Source organism: Periplaneta americana, chromosome 11 (genome assembly GCF_040183065.1).
Source record: "Periplaneta americana isolate PAMFEO1 chromosome 11, P.americana_PAMFEO1_priV1, whole genome shotgun sequence".
Lineage (NCBI taxonomy): Eukaryota > Metazoa > Arthropoda > Insecta > Blattodea > Blattidae > Periplaneta > Periplaneta americana.
Window position 1 is genome coordinate 179342967 of NC_091127.1, and position 21959 is coordinate 179364925.

Below are 21959 nucleotides of genomic sequence, written 5' to 3' on the forward strand. Positions count from 1 at the left end.
AAAAAAATTCGTTATGAGTTTGTTTTGAGAAAATTATCATTTTCCCTAATGGTTTAATATTTAGCAATGATAGCTTATATATATATATATATATATATATATATATATATATATCGGATTTATAAAATAAAACATCTGCCCTTCAATAAGGATGATCACAAGGATTCAGAAGTTTACAATGAAACAATGAAATTTCATGGAAATTACAAAATTATTAATTAAAAGCCAACATGGCAAAAGCTGAATGGCTGCCAAGAATAACATTGTATGTAACTTTTTTCAGGAAAGTGTTAAAACAAGATAGAAAACTATGTCACACCAATGTGTTGACTCCGATTTTAGGAGTAGTTATTACTAAAGAAATTAGAAATAAGATAACTGGAAAATATACACTGTTTAGCCATAAAGGCACTGTTCTCAAACTTTAAAAATGGAAACCTGAAACAAATAAAAAAAAAAAAATATTGCATAACTGAAGCAGAAGTATGTGCATTTATACAGTCAAAATGACCATATGAATTATACACTTTTATTTTTTTTTTTTTACAAGATTACAAGATTTTTATTGCAAGCAAAAATTACATACAATAACAATTGTTTATGCCTTAAATTTAATTAAATTGTTTTGTATTATAATATAGCTCAACTTATGAATGATCGTTTGCGTTTGTAAATTTAATAATCTGATTGGCTATGTATTGTATACTTTTAGTAGAGCCATCGATGTTGGTCAGTCGACAGACTCGCTGGGCTGCTGATCCGGAGCTGCGTTCGGGCTTGGGTTGGACCCCCCTTTGGACTTTGGTTTCTTCGGAGGTTTTCCCCAGCCGTGGGACTGAAGCCGGATGGTCTATGGCGAGTCCTTGACATCAACCCCTTTGATTTGATTACCCCCTTTGATTTGATTACCTGGTTGGGTTTTTCCGAGGTTTCCCCCACCGAAAAGGCAAATGCCGGGTAATATTTTGGCGAATCCTCGGACCTCATCTCATCTCACTACATCTCGCCAAAATGTAAAAAAATGTAAAAAAAATGTAAAAAATTGTACAAAATTGTAAAAATTGTAGAAAATTACTAAATTGTAAAAGTATAAAAATTTGTAAAAATTGTAATTGTAATATTGTAAAATGTTGACATGTTCCACATCTTAAAGCTTCATTGCTCATGTAAGATCTATGGAATAAAATAAATGAATGAAATGAATGAATGAATGAACAAAGATTTTACAATACTATTGTAATACTCGTATATGAATATTCTTCAAAATTCGAAATTGATTACAAATCTCAAAGTCAAATAGTCTACATATTACAAATTATTGTATAAATACAAAGTAACTGGGCCACACCCGAAAAAGCAAGATGCTTGAGGTCGGATGTGACCAATAATGAAAACTGGATAGAAGAAAAAACAATAATAATAAAATAATAATAAATAAAATAATAATAATAATAATAATAATACTAATAATAATCTGATTAAACCTGTTAAATGTAATTACACATGAAGTTTAAAAAGAATAAGAAAAAAAACAAAACCAAAAAACAAAATGGTACCATAGCCTAATACATAAACATACTAGATTAAGAATACAACATTGTTAAAGTGACAGAAAAAAAAAAAAAGAATAAGAATTTACATGATTATAATTTTAGATATAGTTCAAGCACTTGTTTTTTTAATAATGTATTGTTTAATAATTTTAATTTAGGATTCCTCTTTATAAAATCATTATAATATAATCTTGGACCATAATTAGAACTGTGCCTTAGACCTGCTTCAGTCTTACATTTTGGTTCAATGACTGGTGTACTTGCATTGTACACCTGAAAAAACAAGTGCTACTATAACCTGGGTTATGATAGGTTAGAGCATAAAATTGTGCCCTCAAGTTTCATCACTGGGTAAATTTCCCCGACTTTTCAAGAATTAGAACGATATCCATGACTTTCCATTATCAAATTTAACTTCTCTGACTACCACCGACTTCCCAGAATGTGAACACCAGTGTATAAAAACTGTTGCCAGTGATGTACCATGTGGATATGGATTTACAATGCACAAAGAATGACGATGAATAGAGAAAGGAGGAATGAGAGCAGAGACATATGAATATTCTGAGGACTGGGGGAATTCCGCTCAAATGTTGTCTTCGCTCACCACAAAGTCGGAAATTACATTAGGACTCGCTGGGATTTTAAGACCAGATCTCTGCTATTGAAAGTTGACAGAAAAGGCCAATGGTATACTATACAATAGTTTCAAAATGTTAACAACTGTTACCTGAAATATATTGTCGATATTCCGATTCCAATTTTGAGGCATGTTCATACATTTCTTTGGCTGCTTTAGCTGAGACTTTCTCTGCAGGGTAGCGGGTGTCCTTTACTTCTTTAATCTGTTTAGTTGACTTGAACTTGATCAGCAGCACAATGGGATAAATTTGGTGACGGTGGAGCCTTTCGACTGAAGCTAAACTGATGTCCAATATGCAGTGGCAATTCTGAAATTAATAGTATTCATAATATGTGATTGATCTTTTGGGATATATTCATACTTCCAATATTCTGTAAATGCTAAATTTTTTAAGTTAAGATTTAAATTTAAACTGAAAATAAAGTCGAAATAGTTATTTTGAAACATAAAAATGATTTAACATTTTTAAGGACAAAATTTGATTATCCTATTATTTATATTTTACTGCTTTGTTTGTTACTTTTTTGTTAACATTTCTCTGCTATATTCAATAATCTTCAAACAGTGTTCTACCTTAAAACAACAGTCAGCTCACCTTTTTCTCTGCTGTTCAAATACCTGGTTTCATCAGCAGGGATTAAATATTAATCCTGAGTTTATTAACTTCAGGTTAAAATTTTACTTTGGAAAACATATTATGTCTTTCTCGTGTTAAATTTTACATTACCTCATTAACATGTTTCAGCCTGTTATCTGCCATCTTCAGAACTGGTTGTTGCTTGTCTTGGCACCTTTTGTTTGTTTTTCCTGTGGGGGTGTGTTTGTGTAGTGTAATGTGGAGTCAAAGAGTGTGTGTGTTCTGAAATTGAGTTGTGTGTTGAGAATTTCATTTGGATGTGTTTTTGTGTGTCTCTATATTTCGTATTATTCTAGTGTGTGTAGCAGAATATCTTAATGTTAATAGTACCTGCAGCATAGGAGAGAGAGGTCTGTTCCTCTCTGTTGTGTATTCTAACCTCTTGTGCATTTCATCGACAATCTTACTGATCATGGCTTTCGACAATCTATATGTCCTTAAAAATTATTCCTCGGGTAGATTTTGAAAACTATTTCCCAGAGGTCTTTCTATGTTAGGAACATCATTTAACATATTATTTAGATAGAGTAATTCTGTGTCAAAAACATTTACAGCAGCCATTCTGTTTTTAGCTCCGAGTTAAACATTTAACCCAACTGAAAGTAGGTTAAAACTAACTTTTGTTGATGAAACTGAATTTTAGTCAAATCTAGAGTTAAAACTGTCCCCTGTTGATGAAACTGGGTCAAAATGATCTAATGAAGGGTATTCTCCATATTACTGCAATGTCTGCATATGGACAGCAAAATATATCACATAATACCACATCTTTGCAAGTTAGAAACCAAATCTTTTGATTCTTGATCCAAACGAATCATTAAGAGTTATACAAACAGCTGTAAATAATATCAGTAATTGGGCATCCAAATGGAATCTATCTCACAATCAAAACCTGAATATACTGTCTTCACAAGAAGATATAGCTTAAAAAACTATAAACCTCACATTTATTTGAATAATCAAGAAATTCAGTATAATCCAACTCCTAAGATCCTAGGATTAATTTTTGATGAAAAACTTTTATGGAAAACACATTTAACCAATGTTGCTTCGCAGTGTCTACCACGATTAAATCTCTTGAAGATCATAGCTAATAAGAAATGGGGATCAGATATCACAACAATGTGTCTGTTTATAATGCTTATATACGATCAAAATTGACCTATGGATGTAAAATATGGGGAGGAGCATCAGCAACTCATCTACGAAAAATTTCTGTTCTTCAAAACTCAGCCTTAAGATTATGCCTAGGAGTACCAAAAACTACATCAACTGTTGCCCTAGAAATTGAATGTAATATTCAACCAATCAGACACTATATATTACAAATGGATCTAAAAATACATTTAAAATTGGAAGCCTCATCCAGATCTCAGATGTTCTTCAAACTGTCAGATGATATCCTGTGTAATTTCTATAAAATAAAAAAAGAACTACAAATCTATATCACAGACACACTCATTGCTAAAACTCCAGTTGTGAACGAAATTCCTCCATGGAAATGGGTGATTCCAGAACATAGCACACAAATTCCAGGAAATCATTCCAAAAATGATCCTCCATACAGTCTTAAGTTAGATGCCATGGAACTACTCTGCAGCACATATAAGGGTCACCTTCAAATACTGTGCATTCAGTTTCATTAAAAATGATTTATTACTATGAGAGTGTGATGTTGAAGTGAGCAATCTAATTTTTATAATTTCAATTACGCAGATTAGGCATACCAGATGTCTTGGCTCTGGTGGACAGATACCAATTTTGAGATTTATTCCCTACGTCTACCATTATATCTTGCAAGATATACATTAGTACAGGTGTGAAGGCGCGATCTGGCATATGAATGTTCATTCACTGCATAATGCAGTAACTGAACTTCTGCTCTTGAAGTTAAAATGGTGCTGATGTAGGCACAATAAAGATATATATAATACAAACGAAATATGTATTACATATTATTCAAAATGATAAAAAATGGTTACCTTATCACAGTACTCTTTCACAGCTAAAACTGTCGTACACTCGAAATTACTGCCTTTCTTACGGAAGTCAACAATGCTGTTTTCTGATATGCCCTTTTCCATCATATTCAATGGACAGTGCATAACCTCAGGAAGGCAACGGGTGAACTTGTCAGGAAAATCCTGGATCAGCTTCTCCATGACACAGTCAGCCAAAGGTCCAACTATCAAAACTGGCCTGAAGACTGGATCTAATTCAAGTAATAAAAGAAATTATTAAAAAACCGTTTATTCAAACATAAAATAGTTTCAGCAATTATTTTAATCTGAAATATTATGTAACCAAGAACTCAATGAAGCAAAGCATAAACCTGAAGAACAGATTTATTTGAAATAAAAATTTAATTGATTCTCGCTGTGTCCAGACATAGGCCTACATAAATTTCATATTCGTAATCGTTTTAATTACTTACATAAGCATATTGGTGAGAAAACTCATTTATCTTTCCTTTTATTACTTAGAAATGGCTTTTAAGGAACCCACAGGTTCATTGCCACCCTCACATAAACCCGCCATCGGTCCCTATCCTGTGCAAGATTAATCCAGTCTCTATCATAATATCCCACCTTCCTCAAATCCATTTTAATATTATCCTCTCATCTACGTCTTGGCCTCCCCAAAGGTCTTTTTCCCCTCTGGCCTCCCAACTAACACTCTATATACATTTCTGGATTCGCCCATACATGCTATATGCCCTGCCCATCTCAAACATCTGGATTTAATGTTCCTAATTATGTCAGGTGAAGAATACAATGCGTGCAGTTCTGTGTTGTGTAACTTTCTCCATTCTCCTGTAACTTCATCCCTCTTAGTCCAAAATATTTTCCTAAGAACCTTATTCTCAAACACCTTAACCTATGTTCCTCTCTCGAAGTGAGAATCCAAGTTTCACAACCATAAAGAACAACCAGTAATATAACTGTTTTATAAATTCTAACTTTCAGATGATACAGTTAACACTTTGGAAAAATCGAGACAATGCATTATAAATGCACAAGTATGTTATGGAACACTTGGCAAAAGTATTGATCTGAATGAAGGGACGGGGAGAGCAACGGTGAATAGTTCAATGGTTGAGTTGTTTGGACTTTTTCCATTGCTAATTTTAAAAAATTGTACCACAACGTTGTAACGATCCACACAGTAGGTTTTCACCTGATGACGAAGAGAGATCTACTCTTCGAAATATTGTGCTGCAATTTTTTAAAATTAGCAATGGAAAAAGTCCAAACAACTCAATCATTGAACTTGGCAGAAGGATGAGTACTTTTAGCTCGAGGCGCACACATCGAGTTGCACTGTCCATTCTCCGAAACTTGGAGAGTTTTTACATCAAGTTATACAAAAAGTTATGTTATAAAACCATTATTTATACTTCAAATTAGCACTTATTTCTCGGGACACAGTGTAATAATATTAAAATATAATGTTTAACATATTACTGCTTTAATGAAGCTAGTTTACATGTAAACATTTTCGTCCTATGGCGTCTTCAGACTTATGAATACAATATCTAAAATGTATTGATATTGTATTCACATATCTGAAGATGCTGGAGATAATTATAGTGACGTATATACCCCTTACAGATTTTATGATGCTCACGCATATACACACAAATAGTAATACAATTAATGGTCCAGTTGTTCTCAATAACCACATTTACTAAAATGATAATATGGTATACAAAAAGTACTTACAGTCAAGACGTTCGACACGCTGATATGAACAAAGAGCCACTTCCTCATTCAGAGTTCCAGAGTCACTATACCAACCAAGGTTGATATTGGAAAAGCTTGCTAATTCCTTAGAATCGCGAGAGGAGCTTCGTTGGTGTTTTTTACGACGAAAAAAACTCCGTCTTGCTGATGTGGAGCCACGCCTTGCATCAGCTTCCAAGTCGCCTAAACTGCGACGCAGTAGTAACTCTTCTTCCACCCTGCCAAACAGATGCCTAAATCAAAACACGGGGAAATAATATGGGATGGATTCTTGGTAACAGAAAGTGGTAGGAAAGGGGAGGGGAAGAAAGCCTGATAAAGCAGTTGTACTTGGTATCTTTGTATATTAATTTGCATACTTTAAAATATTTAATGTATTACTTTGATTAAATAAATGGTATCATGAAGATGGCACATACTTTCTCGTCATACAATTTACGCGTTTTGTAAAAATTTTGTTCATCATGTAATCAGTAACTATATTCATGTAGGCTACACATTTCATTTCCTTTGACTATCATTAAAAATATATACACAAATGAAATAGCTTATTGTGCATCCTAATCAGATAAACTTCCGTTTCTTACATTGTATACATAGTCTTCATGATCAATGTTCTGTTTATAATGTTCTTATGAAGTAAATAATTGATTAAATGGTGATCTTACTCGTGTTAATTATGTAAGCATGTGTGGCTTACAGCTGTTTCGGTGTTACTTGACACCATCCTCAGAGCCTACTAGATCTCGGCGCTATCTCAACTTCGCTGCCTGTTGTGTGGTTGCGTTCGTGTGCTGAAGAGTTGTGTCAAATAGTGTGTGTGTTCTGAAATTGATCTGTGTGTTGAGAATTTGACTATGAAGTATTCTAATTCCTAACAGCTACTTATTCCTGTTGCTCCTCTGTTCTTCCAGTAGTATCTCTCTCCCTCTCTCTCCCATCTCTTCTCGTGTCTTTTCCCTTAAAGTATCCAAATTAGGATTTGCTTCACTAATCTGTCACCACTCATCCCTTACACATAGCCATACACACTGTTTTATTTTGAGGTCACTAACTATTGTGTATGTAACATCCATTATTATTGTTTATTCTATCATTTCGTGTGCGATCTCTTGGGTAGATTTCCCAGCTAATCTTCTCAAAGTCTACAGTACTTCTGTAGTTAATAACATTTTTTATGTGATCTTTTTTATCTGCCATACTTCACTATTATATGAATATGGTTTGTCACCCAACACATTTATTTATTTATAACATTATTAAAAATCACTTACTTATACTTGCTGGGTATAATCCCACACTGCTGCCGATGACCGTCTTGACCATCTTCATCCACAATCCAGGCTCTCCAATGACCAGGCACTCCATTGAACATGGTATTATCAACATAAAGGACATCATCTTTGCGAAATCGAAGTTGCAATGAGTCACCCAGTTCTCCAACACGATCGAACATGGTGCGTATATAAAAGCTATCACCTGGTTTATCTTTAACTTCATTATATCCTACAAAAAATATACAGTCACTTTAATAGTAATAATCACCAAACTAAAAAGAGAAATTAGCGCTAAAGCTCTGTTAATAACAGTCACAACAATACCTTAACACAAAGACTGTCAAGATCTCTTTCTAAACACGATATACATTTTGAAAGAATTTATAGCTAAATACCCATAGATGAAATACCCTAGAATAACAGTATACTCTGAAATAGTTTATATTTGTTATATTTCATTGCAAGAGTTAATGCTCAGTAAAAAAAGCATATGATCTGGACTGGAGATGCTCTGACATAAATAATGTTGGACACAGAGTTAAAGATTATAGTCCTTTAAATAGAGTGGAGTTATTGTACAGTGAGTCCCAGTGAACGTTCCCAGTGTTTGTCAGCCAAAATGGCAGGTCCCCCCCCCCCTTACTACTGCTGCTGCAGCTTGCATCTGCAGGAGTTGGCAAACTGATCACTCCATGTGTTAGCTGTGCAGTGAATCAATTGAGAGCAAGTTCAGTTTATTCTCTTACATTGTGTTGTGTTTTTCAATGGTTACATATTCAATGTATGATGAACATGTAGACATTTCGAAAACGTACATGTGGAAAAAGAAACAGTGTGGCACAACAAGGGAAAATAGATGGATCTCTGTAGGTATTTATTCTGATCTGGTTTTTGCTATTACCTTAAATTAGAACACTCTACACACTACAATACTAGAACAACACATTAGAAGCTATTAATACCAGTCTACAACAATTAATTTACAGAATAAATTAATTTATCAAAGTGATTCAAAATCTGCAATTCAGGCTATTCTTTCGTTAACATCAGAAGATAAGAGAGTGAGAGAAATCTATATCAAAATTAAGTTTCCACAAAAACAAATAGACAGGCCTATCGTCTCTCTGTGAATTGGAAGGAAATGAAAATACAGACTTTCAGGCAAAAAAACAATTCAACAAAGACTTCGTTCTGAGGTTTCATATTATTCAGCAAAATTATTAATAAAAAATTATAAATGGAGAATATTAATTAATAAAAAAGTTGATTAAAATAAATCTTAATGTGAAATTAAAAAAATGAATAAATAAAAATTTGATTCTTAATTCTTCAATAAGAACAGCAGAGACATCTTCAGACTAGTAACTAAACATGATTGTTTGGCAGCATATCTCTTCAGAATTGGAATTTCAGTGTTAATAACATCACAGGCGTTTACAGTCATATTAGAAAACAAATGCAGGAAATCCAATGTTCTGAGCATTTTATTAATTAATCGATTTTGTTCTTTTCTTTCTTTTGTTGTTTAGTTTTAGCCTAGATCATATATGTAACAGATAACTCCTCGCTACGTTAAAATCGGCAGCACTTTGAAAAGAACAACCACCAGGATCGCCACCCGTCCGGCGTAAACGAACACGAGATGGCAGCACAGTCGCTAATGCAATTCAAATGGGAATTATGACGTGACTCCTTATGTAACAACTAGATGGCAGCGTAGTAAACCTGACAAAAGCTGTTAACCTCAAAGCCTATAAGCCTGACATATCTGTTACATATATGATCTAGGGTTTTAGTCAACTGTTCGATGACAGGTTTGAACCTTGTGACACTAATAAGGCATCACTCATGGGGCAACTAAGCTAGAAGATAATGGGCTAGGATGGCCAGTTCATTTCCCCCTCCATTGCATACATCACTGGCTAGTAACATATTATAATAATCAGACTTCAGATGTATACCAACAATTTTATTGTTCTTTCTCTGACCCATATCATAAAGTGCGATTTACTGCCTGATAATAGACGTACATATCAGCCAGAACCTCAGTCAGAGGTAAATGAATTGATTAATTTAATTAATTAATTAACAAAGGGATACTTAACTTACATCAATTAGCAGTAGCAGTAGTAGTAGTAGTAGTAGTAATAATAATAATAATAATAATAATAATAATAATAATAATAATAATAATAATAATAATTATTATTATTATTATTATTATTATTATTATTATTATTATTATTATTATTATAATATTACATTATTGTGAAATTTGAAAGGAACTAAAAACTCAACCAGTTTTAGATTACATTGCTCAATATCAGTCTAATTGGAAACATCATTTGGAAAGAATGAGTAATAATAGACTCTCAAAGACAATTTATGATTATGTACCACATGGCCAAAGATCTGTGGGTTGTCCTGGTAAGAGATGAAGTGAAAATTTAATTTTATGTGAGACCGTAACAGGCCTTGTGGCCTAACACTTGTCAGGCAGAAGAAGAAGAAAAAGAAGAAGAAGAAGATAATAATAATAATAATAATAATAATAGCAGTAATAATAACACACATGCTAAACACGAACTACTACTATTACATAAGTTACTAATGTGTCTGTATTTTAGCTTCTCAAATCACAGTAATCCTACATAAAGTGCAGTATTATAAACGATTCTGAGCATCAAGACATCAACAGACTGTTTATAATGCTGGTGTAAAAAAAAAAAAAAAAAAAAAACCACACACACACACACACACACACAGGACACAACCCATATTTATATCGAACTTCTTATTGCACTGTAGTAAACAGTCAGATTAAGTGACCCATTCTACCGCTAAAATGTACTGTGTTCCATTTTACCATTTGCAGCACAAATGAAGCTTTAATTTAATTTAATTTTCAGTGCACTGATGATAACACGGAAATGGCTTACCAATGCATTTCCTAAATGGGTCACCAGGTGCCATGGGAATGTCAAGTAGGCCTGCAAGAAGCCCAGATTTAACACCGTTGGACTTTTTTCTGTAGGGATACCTTAAAGGAAAGTATACGCCAGGAAACATCGGGATGTAATTACTTTAGAAGCAGTAATTTGAGAGGAGTGTGGTCGAGTGCCAAACGATATGTTTGTAAGGAAAATATAGAAAGTTCAGCCATGACTAGAAAAATATGCAGCAAATGCTGGTGCTTATGTTAAATTTTAAGTAATCCTAATGACTGTACTACTGTTTCATTCTAAATTGATCCTCTCATGTAATGTTATTTATGTGTAATAAATGGATCAAAAGTTGGATATAAATATGGGTTCTGCATATATTTCCCAATATGTAATTAAAATATGTTACTTTTTAATAAAGATCACTGCAGTAAGACAAAATCATAATAATGAAGTTTACAAGAGAAATAGTACATATAAGCACGTCTGCAAAAAAAAGAGTAGGCATGAACTCCTTATGCATCATCTGAAAAATGAGAATCTTGTAGGTTTAATAGATGAAAAGAAATGAAATTAAATCACTTACGGTCTATATTGTATTGTGCCAGCACAGTTACTTTGTCAGCAGGTTTTGCAAGCTCATAAGCTGCCTCTTCTGCAGTGGCATGTCGCAAATCTGTTCCATTGTACTCTAATATTTGATCACCAGTTCTGAAAGACATTGTAAAATTCCTGTAACATTTTATTTAAGATCAATAGCTAGTACACACGATATTATGAATCTCCAAAAATACTATCGCAAGTGTCGTTAGGATCATCATATTATTAAAATAATTCTTTATATACACAAATACTCTGTGTCATCGAATAATCCGTGCATCCTGATTTTAGCAGAGAAAATAATAATTAAAAAAAAAAGAATAAAAAATAAAATTAGCTGCAATTTGTGTTTCAAATAATGCGCGCACCCCAGTTTTCCTTTGCTAAATTCCGGAAAAAATATGTGCAGAGTATTCCAATATATACGGTAATGGCTAAATAATAATTAAAATACAAGTTCCATTCTGAATACATAAAAAATATAATATAAGAAACGATTATTCTAAAAATTATAGCAATTTCTGTAATTTGTGTGATAATATGCAAAACATTATATCATGTTAATATTAGTATTAAATTGTTAAAAGAAGTCATTTATATATTGACAGTAATAATGGCAGTGGTAAGAGTGGTAGCAGTGTAAACCACTAAAATATTTATAAACAGGTCATTAAATAACTAACTTAAATAAAATTATAACTTTTGACTTCTTTCCACGTCTTAAAAGCTTCGATGATGATGTAAGATCTATGGACTACAATAAATGAATTGAAATAAATTCATGACATGTTTAGCTGATCCTTCAGTGCAAATTCAAATTCTGTGACTGATGAAATCAACTGCAAAAACAAGTTTCTTTGTTATTGCAAAGAAAATAAATAGTGGATCTTGGAATTTGGACGTTCATTCTCATATTGCAATCAGGGTTTTGAAGTGCTAGTTATCTTTAAACGCAGAGAAATACTCGAGAAAATACGACAGGTTTATCCTGTACTTACTTTTGATTCTTGGTCTTCCATTACTGCATCACTTTTCTTTCAGTTGACTGGATTATTTATCTTAATATCTATTATGACTTTGTTGTGATTTGACGCTATAAAATCTTTTATTTTAAACTAGGATTAGATACCCTATTATTTTAGACATAAATTATTTTTAACTTAGGTAGTATTAGTTAGGGTCTTGAAACTTAAAGAATTTGGCGGTATTTTAGTCTTTTTAGAGGAATCTGTCCCTTATTTATATAGTTTAATAATATTAAAACAATACATTTTCACTGTAGAAATAAAGAAAACTTTTATAAATAATACTTAACGATTTTATAAATCTCATTAACATCTTCAATGTCACGCTCTATAATATTCAAGTCTAAATAATTAATAAAAATATTAATTAAACAGATTAAAATAAGCATGGTGGTCTCTGCAAATCTCTAACACTGCAGCCCTAAGGTTTATTGTATTATTCTCCTACATCCTTATTCCTTTGTAAATATGAGTACTACGCACCCAAGTTAAATCTGCGTCCGGAAATAATGTGAATCCCTGTTCCCTCTGCCTCTGACCTTTGTGACCTATGAGTAAATACTAAGCTGATAGAGAGGTGTTTACTATTCGTGCCAGTGAGTTGTATCAGATAGTGGTGAATACACGTGTATAGGAGGTGCTGAAAGTGTTAATATTATGCACGTATTTCTTACATACATTATATAGGGGATATAAAAGTCCGGTAACACTTTCAATATTTTATTACACAAAAACTACTAATGATAGCACTTTCAAACACACGTCAGTTTAAAGTCAAACTCTCAAAGTTCTGTTTACATCTTACAGAGATTCAATGTGTGAACCACGAGTGACTCGGCAGATGTCCAAACGATAATCAAACTCTTCCCATACCCTTTTCAACATATCCTCTGTGACCGTGGCGGCAGCTTCTCGAATTCTGGTTTTTAGTTCCTTTAAATCACGTGGCAAAGGCGGTACAAACACACAGTCCTTCAGTTACCCCCATAGAAAAAAGTCACATGCAGTTATATTGGGTGACCTTGGTGGCCATGTCATGAAACATCTGTCCCTTACTCCAGCACGTCCCATCCAACAATCAGACATCTCCGTATTCAGGTAGGCACAAACTGCATTGTGGAAATGTGGCGGAGCCCCATCTTGGTGAAAGATGAAATCGTCATTGAGATCTTGTCTAAGTTGAGGCACCAACCATTGCTCCAACATAATCCAGATATGAATGTCCAGTCACAGTAGCCTCAATGAAGAAGAAAGGTCCATACAGTTTTCGTTGTGACAACGTGCAGAAAACATTCACCTTTGGTGAATCACGCTCATGTTCAATGATTGTGTGAGGTTTCTGTGTACCCCAAACACGACAGTTGTGCTTGTTAATTTTCCCACTTGTATGGAATGTCGCTTCGTCGCTGAAAATTAAGCGGCTGAATAACTTTAAGAGTTTGACTTTAAACTGACGTGTGTTTGAAAGTGCTATCATTAGTAGTTTTTGTGTAATAAAATATTGAAAGTGTTACCGGACTTTTGATATGCTCTGTATATATTACCTCACTCATTGCATTATCTCTTGTAACATGACCTCACTCACAGACGAAACTGTAGGTTGTATACTAACAACTAGAGCAATATTAAAATTACTAGCACTCATCTCTTGCATTCACGGGACGCAAATTTAACTTGGGGGCATGATAAGTTACTTCGCTAGATGAGATATTGTACTCCTTTTACAAGGTTTTTCTCAAGGAGTTATCCTGCTGAATCAGATTCCAGAAAATTATACCTTCTGAAAGTCAAAGCTTCATATCTGAAGATAACCTGCATGTAGGGTACCCTTTGAGATTGCTCATTTTATGCAGATATTTTCTCAAGAAGCAGTGTCCAGAAAATGAGACATGCTATTATTCTGAGTTTTGTTCTGATCAGATGTAGAATTTCTGCGGTAAGTGATTGAGATGTTTATCCATAATAAGCTTACTATGTTGTTGTCCTTTTACCTGGGTCCAACGCATCTGGAGTTTTTTTTTAATTTATCCACTTAGTAATGGACCTACGGACCAGGACTTTTGAAAATCATGTTTGGTTCAAGTCCAGTAAATAAATGTCTTTCAGAACTATTATGGGCATATGGCTTATACCAGTTCTCACTGTCAAAGCCCTATGCCAGGGGCCGTCAGCACAGAGCACGCTGGGGCTAGTCTCCCTTACCCGCGGAAAACGCAATGCACTAGGGTGCACTCCATAGCTGCTAGCGGGTATGCTCTCTATCTCTCCCTGTTGCACGACGATGCACATGGGACGGCACCGCGTACCCGTTGCACATTTCAGCGAGTGTTGACGACCACTGCCCTATGCCCATAATATTGCAGATATATTAATAATTTTGCTAGGGTGTGTTTTAGTATCTATGAGCAGTAAATGGCTAAAATTTCAATTCAATGTGTGCTATACTAAGTGAATAGAGTGCACCTAATCACACGCATGTAGTGAATTTATAAAAAAAAATTATGTTCAAATTCAAAAATTATTTTAAGGGGAAATATTTACTCTAGAGTAACCATTCTTTTTATTTTAAAGCTTAATGCGTATACATACCACACTAAAAAATGAAAGAGCTCTGATAAATAGTATTATATTTATGACTACTTGAAGATAGGTTATTTTTACCATTATTTTGCATGCAAGAACTACTAACTTCCCTTAAGTTGACATTATGAATGAGGCCTTACGATCACAGAATTTAAATTCATACTGGAGGATCAACTAAACATACTTTAAATTCATTCAACCATATGCCAAGCAGGGAAGCATTTCTGATAACTGTACATCACTGCATCAAAATGCTAGGTATAAATTTGTATATAATTTGGTATGTCAGATTACCGCAGATATAACAAAAACAGACTTTAAATACACAAATTTAATCCATATATTCCGAAAATCATCGGGTAACAAATGAACATTTTCTGAGCTATAAATGATGGTACATTTATTACAGCATTTTCTAACTTAATTTCACTAAAAATAATATTTACCTTAGTCCTGAGTTGTAAGCCAAGGAATCTGGCTGAACACTATGAACAAATATGCCTACAGCATTTCCACCAACTAAACTTATACCAAGGTTGCTACATTTTCTAGTCTCAATAAAGAGAAGCCGCTGATCATGGACAGGCGATTTACTAGGATCGTCTGGACTCCTGAAAACACAGGAAGCAGTCTTGTATTATTTGTCATCTGAGAAACACAATGTTCAAACCAAATTTCATTAGAATTGTTATATGATGCAACTATATAATTTATGCTTCACTTTACAACTGAGAGAAAAGCCATCGGTATTAAGAATTAAATATTAAACAACACACACAATCATTTTGTACAAAATGTGAGAAAGGATAAGCTACCTGCCAGTCATAGAAATATCACTAAAATAGTTAATATACTCTGTAAATAAGTCGTAGATGGACGAACATTGATCTTATTTTACCTTACTGACTAATTTCGATGTAATTTCGATCATCATCTGATTTCTAGTGAGTTCTCACACTATCTTCTGGTTTCCTGTTATGGTGGGTGGGGTGTGTTCATGACTAGTAATGTTGTATCGAAAAAAGTGTGTATTCTGAAATGCAATTGAGTGATGATGTGTCGTGTTTAGGTTGTGTTTTTGTGTGTCTATAAATTTAGTATTGTTTTAGAGTACCGAGTTTGTTTTTTTTTTTTTTACTTCAATGTGTAGGATTTTCATGTCCGTTTTTAAGTTGCTGTAATTCTGATTGGTCTTTATGATGTATTCTTCGTAGGTTGAATTGTTGTGTGATTTAGTTATGTTGTTACTAATCAAATACGACATTATCAGAAATTAACAGCAGAGGACACATGGCAGAGTAACTTGCTTTTTGCAAGGTCAATAATATTTCATGAAAATCTTCACCATCAAGCAAGATGATGGTTGGGGTAGTAGCTGGCTGATACACCAGTAAGCTAACATAAAATATACACGTAAGAACAAAGCTGTAGTTCAGCTGACAATTCCTTACCAGAAAGGGCTGAAGTTTGATAAAATGTATCTGGAATAGATTTTATCAAAACCCAGACACTTTCATAATATTCGTAATATTCCATTGCTTCATTATTATCGTGTCACAGTTCTTCAGATCTTATTACATAATAAGCCACCAGCGTAGCTAAGGTGCTTGCCTGCCGATTCGGACTTGCGCTCGGATGCAGGTTCAATTCCCGCTTGGGCTGATTACCTGGTTGGGTTTTTTCCGAGGTTTTTCCCAACTGTAAGGGAAATGTCAGGTAATCTATGACGAATCCTCGGCCTCATCTCGCCAAATACCATCTCGCTATCACCAATCCCATCAACGTTAAATAATTTTGTAGTCTATACAGCGTCGTTAAATGACCAAGTAAAAAAAATTACATAATTCAATATTATAGTACTTGTCAAATAACGCACAATAACTAATATACAGCGAAATTCTGATAATACACGCCCGTTTGTTATGCTATCCTGCATTATACTCTGTTTTTGTCAATTATGTAAAAAAAAAAAAAAAAAAAAAAAAGGTAAAGGTATCCCCGTAACATGCCATGAAGGCACTTGGGGGGGGGGGGCATGGAGGTAGAGCCCCATGCTTTCCATGACCTCGGCACTAGAATGAGGTTGTGTGGTCGGCAACACGCTCTGACCGCCTTTTACCCCCGGGAAAGACCCGGTACTCAATTTTATAGGAGGCTGAGTGAACCTCAGGGCCGTTCTGAAAGTTTGGCAACGAGAAAAAATCCTGTCACCATCTGGGATCGAACCCCGGACCTTCCACAAAATCCACTGCTTAATATGCTCATCATCCCGTTTAATACACTCCTTCATCTGCTGAAAATTCTAAAATATCAAACTTTAAAGGATACTGAAAAAATTTACCTGGAATTCCACATTTACCACTTATTTAAGGATTTGTAGGAGTCTTTGTTCGGCAAATACAATAGAATGAACTGCGACCCTTGAGTACCTGCAGGACTACTGTATTCAGAGCCTGTCCTTTCTGCTGGCAGTTTTAAATCGCATTGTCAATGAAGACTTGACCAGTGCATCTTTACAAGTATGAAGTGACTTGTTAGTGCCAACATGAATAAAGGAGTGAAATGGAAAGCTTTATCGACATCGGAGAAATTACAAATTCTCCGTAAACATGATTAAAAGACCATTATGAATTAGAAACAGTTGGCGGAATCATTAGGAATCCCTTCTTCAATGCTTAGAACAGTGAACAAAATCCTTAAATTTCTTCAATAAATGTTTATGCTGATTCATACCTTTGTGTTAAAATTTAAAAAATAAAAAAATGACCCACTCTTGCTAATGTGCGGTCCTGTTTAATACGCTATTTTTATGCAGTTCCTTGAAGAGCGTCTTACCGAGGTTTCACTGTATATGACTGTAGAATGAAATATATCAGCTGATGTGTACTTAAATTGCTGAACATTTTTTTTATGCAACTGCAATAACTGTTCATAACAATGAAATATAAAATTATTCTCACATGAGTGTATGGGAGATCAGCCACATAGATTCGATTTTAACATAGCTTTTCACTATTATGAAGGCATATGAAATCTATGTTAGAGAAGAAACTAAACATAGTGAATTTATCCCTCTTCCTCAATAAAATAAAATAATGGCACATGCTTACTTATAAAAATGGAATCAAAGAGAATAAAAATTTGTAATGAAAATATGCATTTCTTTTCAATATTTAGTCACCAATTAATGACCTGATGTACTATTTTAAGACTGAAATGGCAACTAAAAGGAATACCATTGTTAATTGGCCATAACCTTCTATGTTGGCAACAATATAATGAATCAGCTTTGGCTTTGGCAGTGGGGATGTTTCACTCACCTTATATTCCCCAATGGAAGCAAGTTAGTCAGTTCTGGCTACGAATGTCTACATGCATACATCACAAACATGTTCTTATGATCATGCTTGATGTAAAATAAAGATTTTTCATTGTTGTATTTGCTGTTGTGATTTTAGTAAGATTTATGTAAGATATTTGTTGAACAGATAAATGATAAATATGTAAATAAGTTTATATTACACTGGTAAAGTTACCTAGCATTACTCTGCCTCACAAGAACAAAAATCAGATATTAATAAAACAAATGTGAAAAAATGAAACTATTTTTAACAAAAGGAAGAAGAACTGCTCCAAACAAAGACAAACTTGATGATATCGGGGAGAACATCTTGAAAATTAAAGCCATAAATCTTCATTCCAGTCAGCTCAGCAAATGTGTTTTGAAGTCTGGTCGGAGTGTAAGCAAACTTTCTCTATTATTTGTGCAGGCTTGCTTTGAAACAGATGTAAATAAAGGCAGATAGTAGAAGTTGTTTTTTACTGGCTCATGGTCTCTTGTTATTACGTTTATATTTCACAATAAAGTTCCTTCATAATATATCCATTTATGGATAATTTAATACTGAAATATCACTTTGCACTCCTCCTCCTCCTCCTCCTCCTTCTCCTCCTCATCATCATCATCAATCACCATCTATTCCCTACACTACACCTACACGAAAGCTCATCCTAGTATGTGACATAACATCTTCATAGATACAAATAATGCACAGAGTGGCCCATTGAACTAGTGTGCAACTTGCAAATGGGTCACAGTCCTGCCATCTGTCAGCAATATGTGGAACCAGAATCACGCAAGTAAAACGGGTAGGCACTGCACACACGCACTTTTAACAATAAATTACATTTATGTAGTATTATTTTTGCATATTATATATGATGTAAAAAGATCAGAATTAGACTATCGGATCTTTCACTCTCTGCTGCAACATGACATTTTCAACATTCCAGAATTGGTTATAGGTTCTATCACCAGGACAGAAAGTAAGCAACTTCTCTGGTTTTACCTATGATGATGGAACCTGTTTGTAATTCTGCAACATTGAAAATGTCAAGTTACAGGAGACAGTGAAAACCCGAGAAGTCCATTCTAATCACATTCACTGTGAAAACCTAAAACAACTAACAATAAAGGTCATAAAATTTAAATTTCTATTTGTTCTTGCTGGGAGAATGTGGGTTATATTGAGGTTTAACCACACTTATTTATAATAATGATTGTGTAGTGCACTGTTAGCTAAATGGATAGTGTGATTGTTTTCCACACTAGTAACTCCAGGTTCGAATTCCAGCAGATCCAAGTAAATTTACCACCACCACCACCACCACCACCACCACCACAGCTGCCACTACTGTCTAATTCTGATCACATTCACTGTGAAAACTCTATAGTCGCGACGCTCTTATTCCCGGCGTGATTCCTCCTCTTTGCTTATGTCTTAGAAAGTGAAGGCTCTATAAAGTCTAGGTAGGTAGTATCGTTCGCCATTTTTGTTCTTTCGTTGCCGAGCTACCAGACGAGGAATCTATTTGCCACACCGTTAAAAATTATCATGTTGTAGCTCCTATGATAATAAATCAAACGCACTGTAATTGAGCAAATAATTGAGCGGCAAATAATGTCCTCGTGTGCTTTCTGCGTACGCCAATGAAAGAGCCAAAATGGCGGGTGAATATATTAAGTATTTATCGAGCCTTAGGAAATGTATAACGTCATCACCAGCGAATCACAAGACGCATACGTTCAAATGTAGCTGACCTGCAAAGTGATTGGGTGCCGGAAATAAGAGCGACGGGACTATAAAACACATAACTGTAAAGGTCATAAAATTTAAATTTCTATTTGTTCTTGTTGTGAGAATGTGGGTTATATTGAGGTTTAGCCACATTATTAATAATAATGATTTGTAGTGCACTGTTAGCCAAACAGATTGAGTGATTTGATTGTTTTCCACCACCACCGCTGCTGTCACCACTACCACCACCACCACCACCACCACCACCACCACCACCACCACCACCATCATCATCACCACCCAATATGCACTCAGGACAACACTTACAGCGTCAAAAATTACCAAGCCTCAGTGTGCTGTTCAGAGCTGAGGATGCTTGAGTGAATAAGGCAAAGTCAAGTACCCACCAATTAATTTTAAAAAATCTGATTGACCGACAGTAAATTGTTTACACGTGTGACTGTAATACTAGTCTATTTCAAGTTGTAAAGCAGAAGGAAGGAAAAACGCTACGAAATGGAGAAAATGCAATAATTCTCAATGTATCTGATAAGTTTTGTGAGAAATATCCAACAGTTTCTACATACAATTTAGTGAAGTTAATTTAGTAGTCACTGTATCTATTTTAACAGCAATTATAACCACAAAACAAGTCATAATCTGGAAAAATCTCACCTCCATTAAAAAAAAAAGAAGATAAACATGAAAAGAGTTTATTGTGATCAAGTCATACAGTATGCAATGAGAGAGAAGTTCAAGGGTTCTACATGGTAACAATGGTTATTAGAGGAAAAAACCAAGGACCCGGGTTCGATCCCCGGTGCCAGAGCGAATTTTTCTCCTCTAATAACCATTCTAAATGACAAGCTAAGCATGCAAGTTACATGCATAAACAGTTAATTTCAAAACAAGCAGTGAAAATATATTTACATTCGCATACAAAACAAAGAAATGTTTGAAATAAAATTTCGTAATGAGAGAGAGGGGGAAGAAAAAAACTCTTACATAATGTAGGGTATTTAATTGCTCCACTGAGTGTGCATGGCTATAAGATAAACTTTTTTTTTATTTGTGTGACATTTGATGCAGATTTGCAGTTTGCTATAGTTTAGTTATTTTGTTTAATGAAATACAAAAGCAGCATTGTCAAGTTCGTGTTATTTTACAAGGAATGAAAATATGACGTTTTATTACTTCAATACATATAATATATCATATGACAGAAATTCTTGTACCACTGCAATCTCCATCCAGCAGTCTTAAATGTTTTTCATACTACGAGATTTAGTTTTACAACATTTTGAAATTAGATATGCTGCAGAAATAATAATTTTACATCACTTTTATTAATAGTTTTGATAAAACTTTCACACAAAATTATTTTATTTTATATTAACATAAAAATCTCTTACTCCAAACTTAATTTCACAAATTGAATTTCATGTATTGCTAAGAATACAAGTGTATGATGTGTTCTGTTTGTTGCTGTTCAATAAACCATCACATTCACCAAGAAGTATTATAAAGGCAATTACGAAAAAAGTCCAATTTTAACAATCTTATATATTTATAAAATAGCTCAATATTTAAATTTCAACAGATTCAATCTAAAAGGAAGTGAGATTTTTAATACAAACACAAGAAGTGGCAGAACGGACAAGTAACTTGAAAAGTCGAAACAAATGCCTACAAACATGACAACACACAAAAATATTATGTGCCATTAAATACTGCTACAAGCTTTTAGGATCATGTCATATTTATATTCTTTCTACGAAGTCTAATGAGTGTAAGTAACATAGTTTCCAGCTTCATAATTTTCCAAAGATTGATACCATTTCAATTTTGCATTCAGATAAAGTATTCTACAACTGACCA

The 21959-nt window shown here is 34.0% G+C and overlaps 1 protein-coding gene across 3 annotated transcripts in view; it reads right to left on the reverse strand.

Moving 5' to 3' along the window:
* Dlg5 (Discs large 5) overlaps positions 1-21959 on the reverse strand; it is a 117522-nt gene that overhangs the window by 16262 nt on the left and 79301 nt on the right. For all 3 annotated transcript variants that reach the window (XR_011334988.1, XM_069840578.1, XM_069840579.1), the window contains 6 exons: positions 15450-15614; positions 11382-11506; positions 7851-8082; positions 6556-6794; positions 4816-5045; positions 2284-2503 (listed from right to left, as the gene is read on the reverse strand). Coding sequence is in view for 2 of the 3 variants with exons in the window: in XM_069840578.1 (XP_069696679.1) it covers positions 2284-2503; positions 4816-5045; positions 6556-6794; positions 7851-8082; positions 11382-11506; positions 15450-15614 (1211 nt within the window). In the remaining variant the exon portion in view is untranslated. The remainder of the gene's footprint in view (positions 1-2283; positions 2504-4815; positions 5046-6555; positions 6795-7850; positions 8083-11381; positions 11507-15449; positions 15615-21959) is intronic.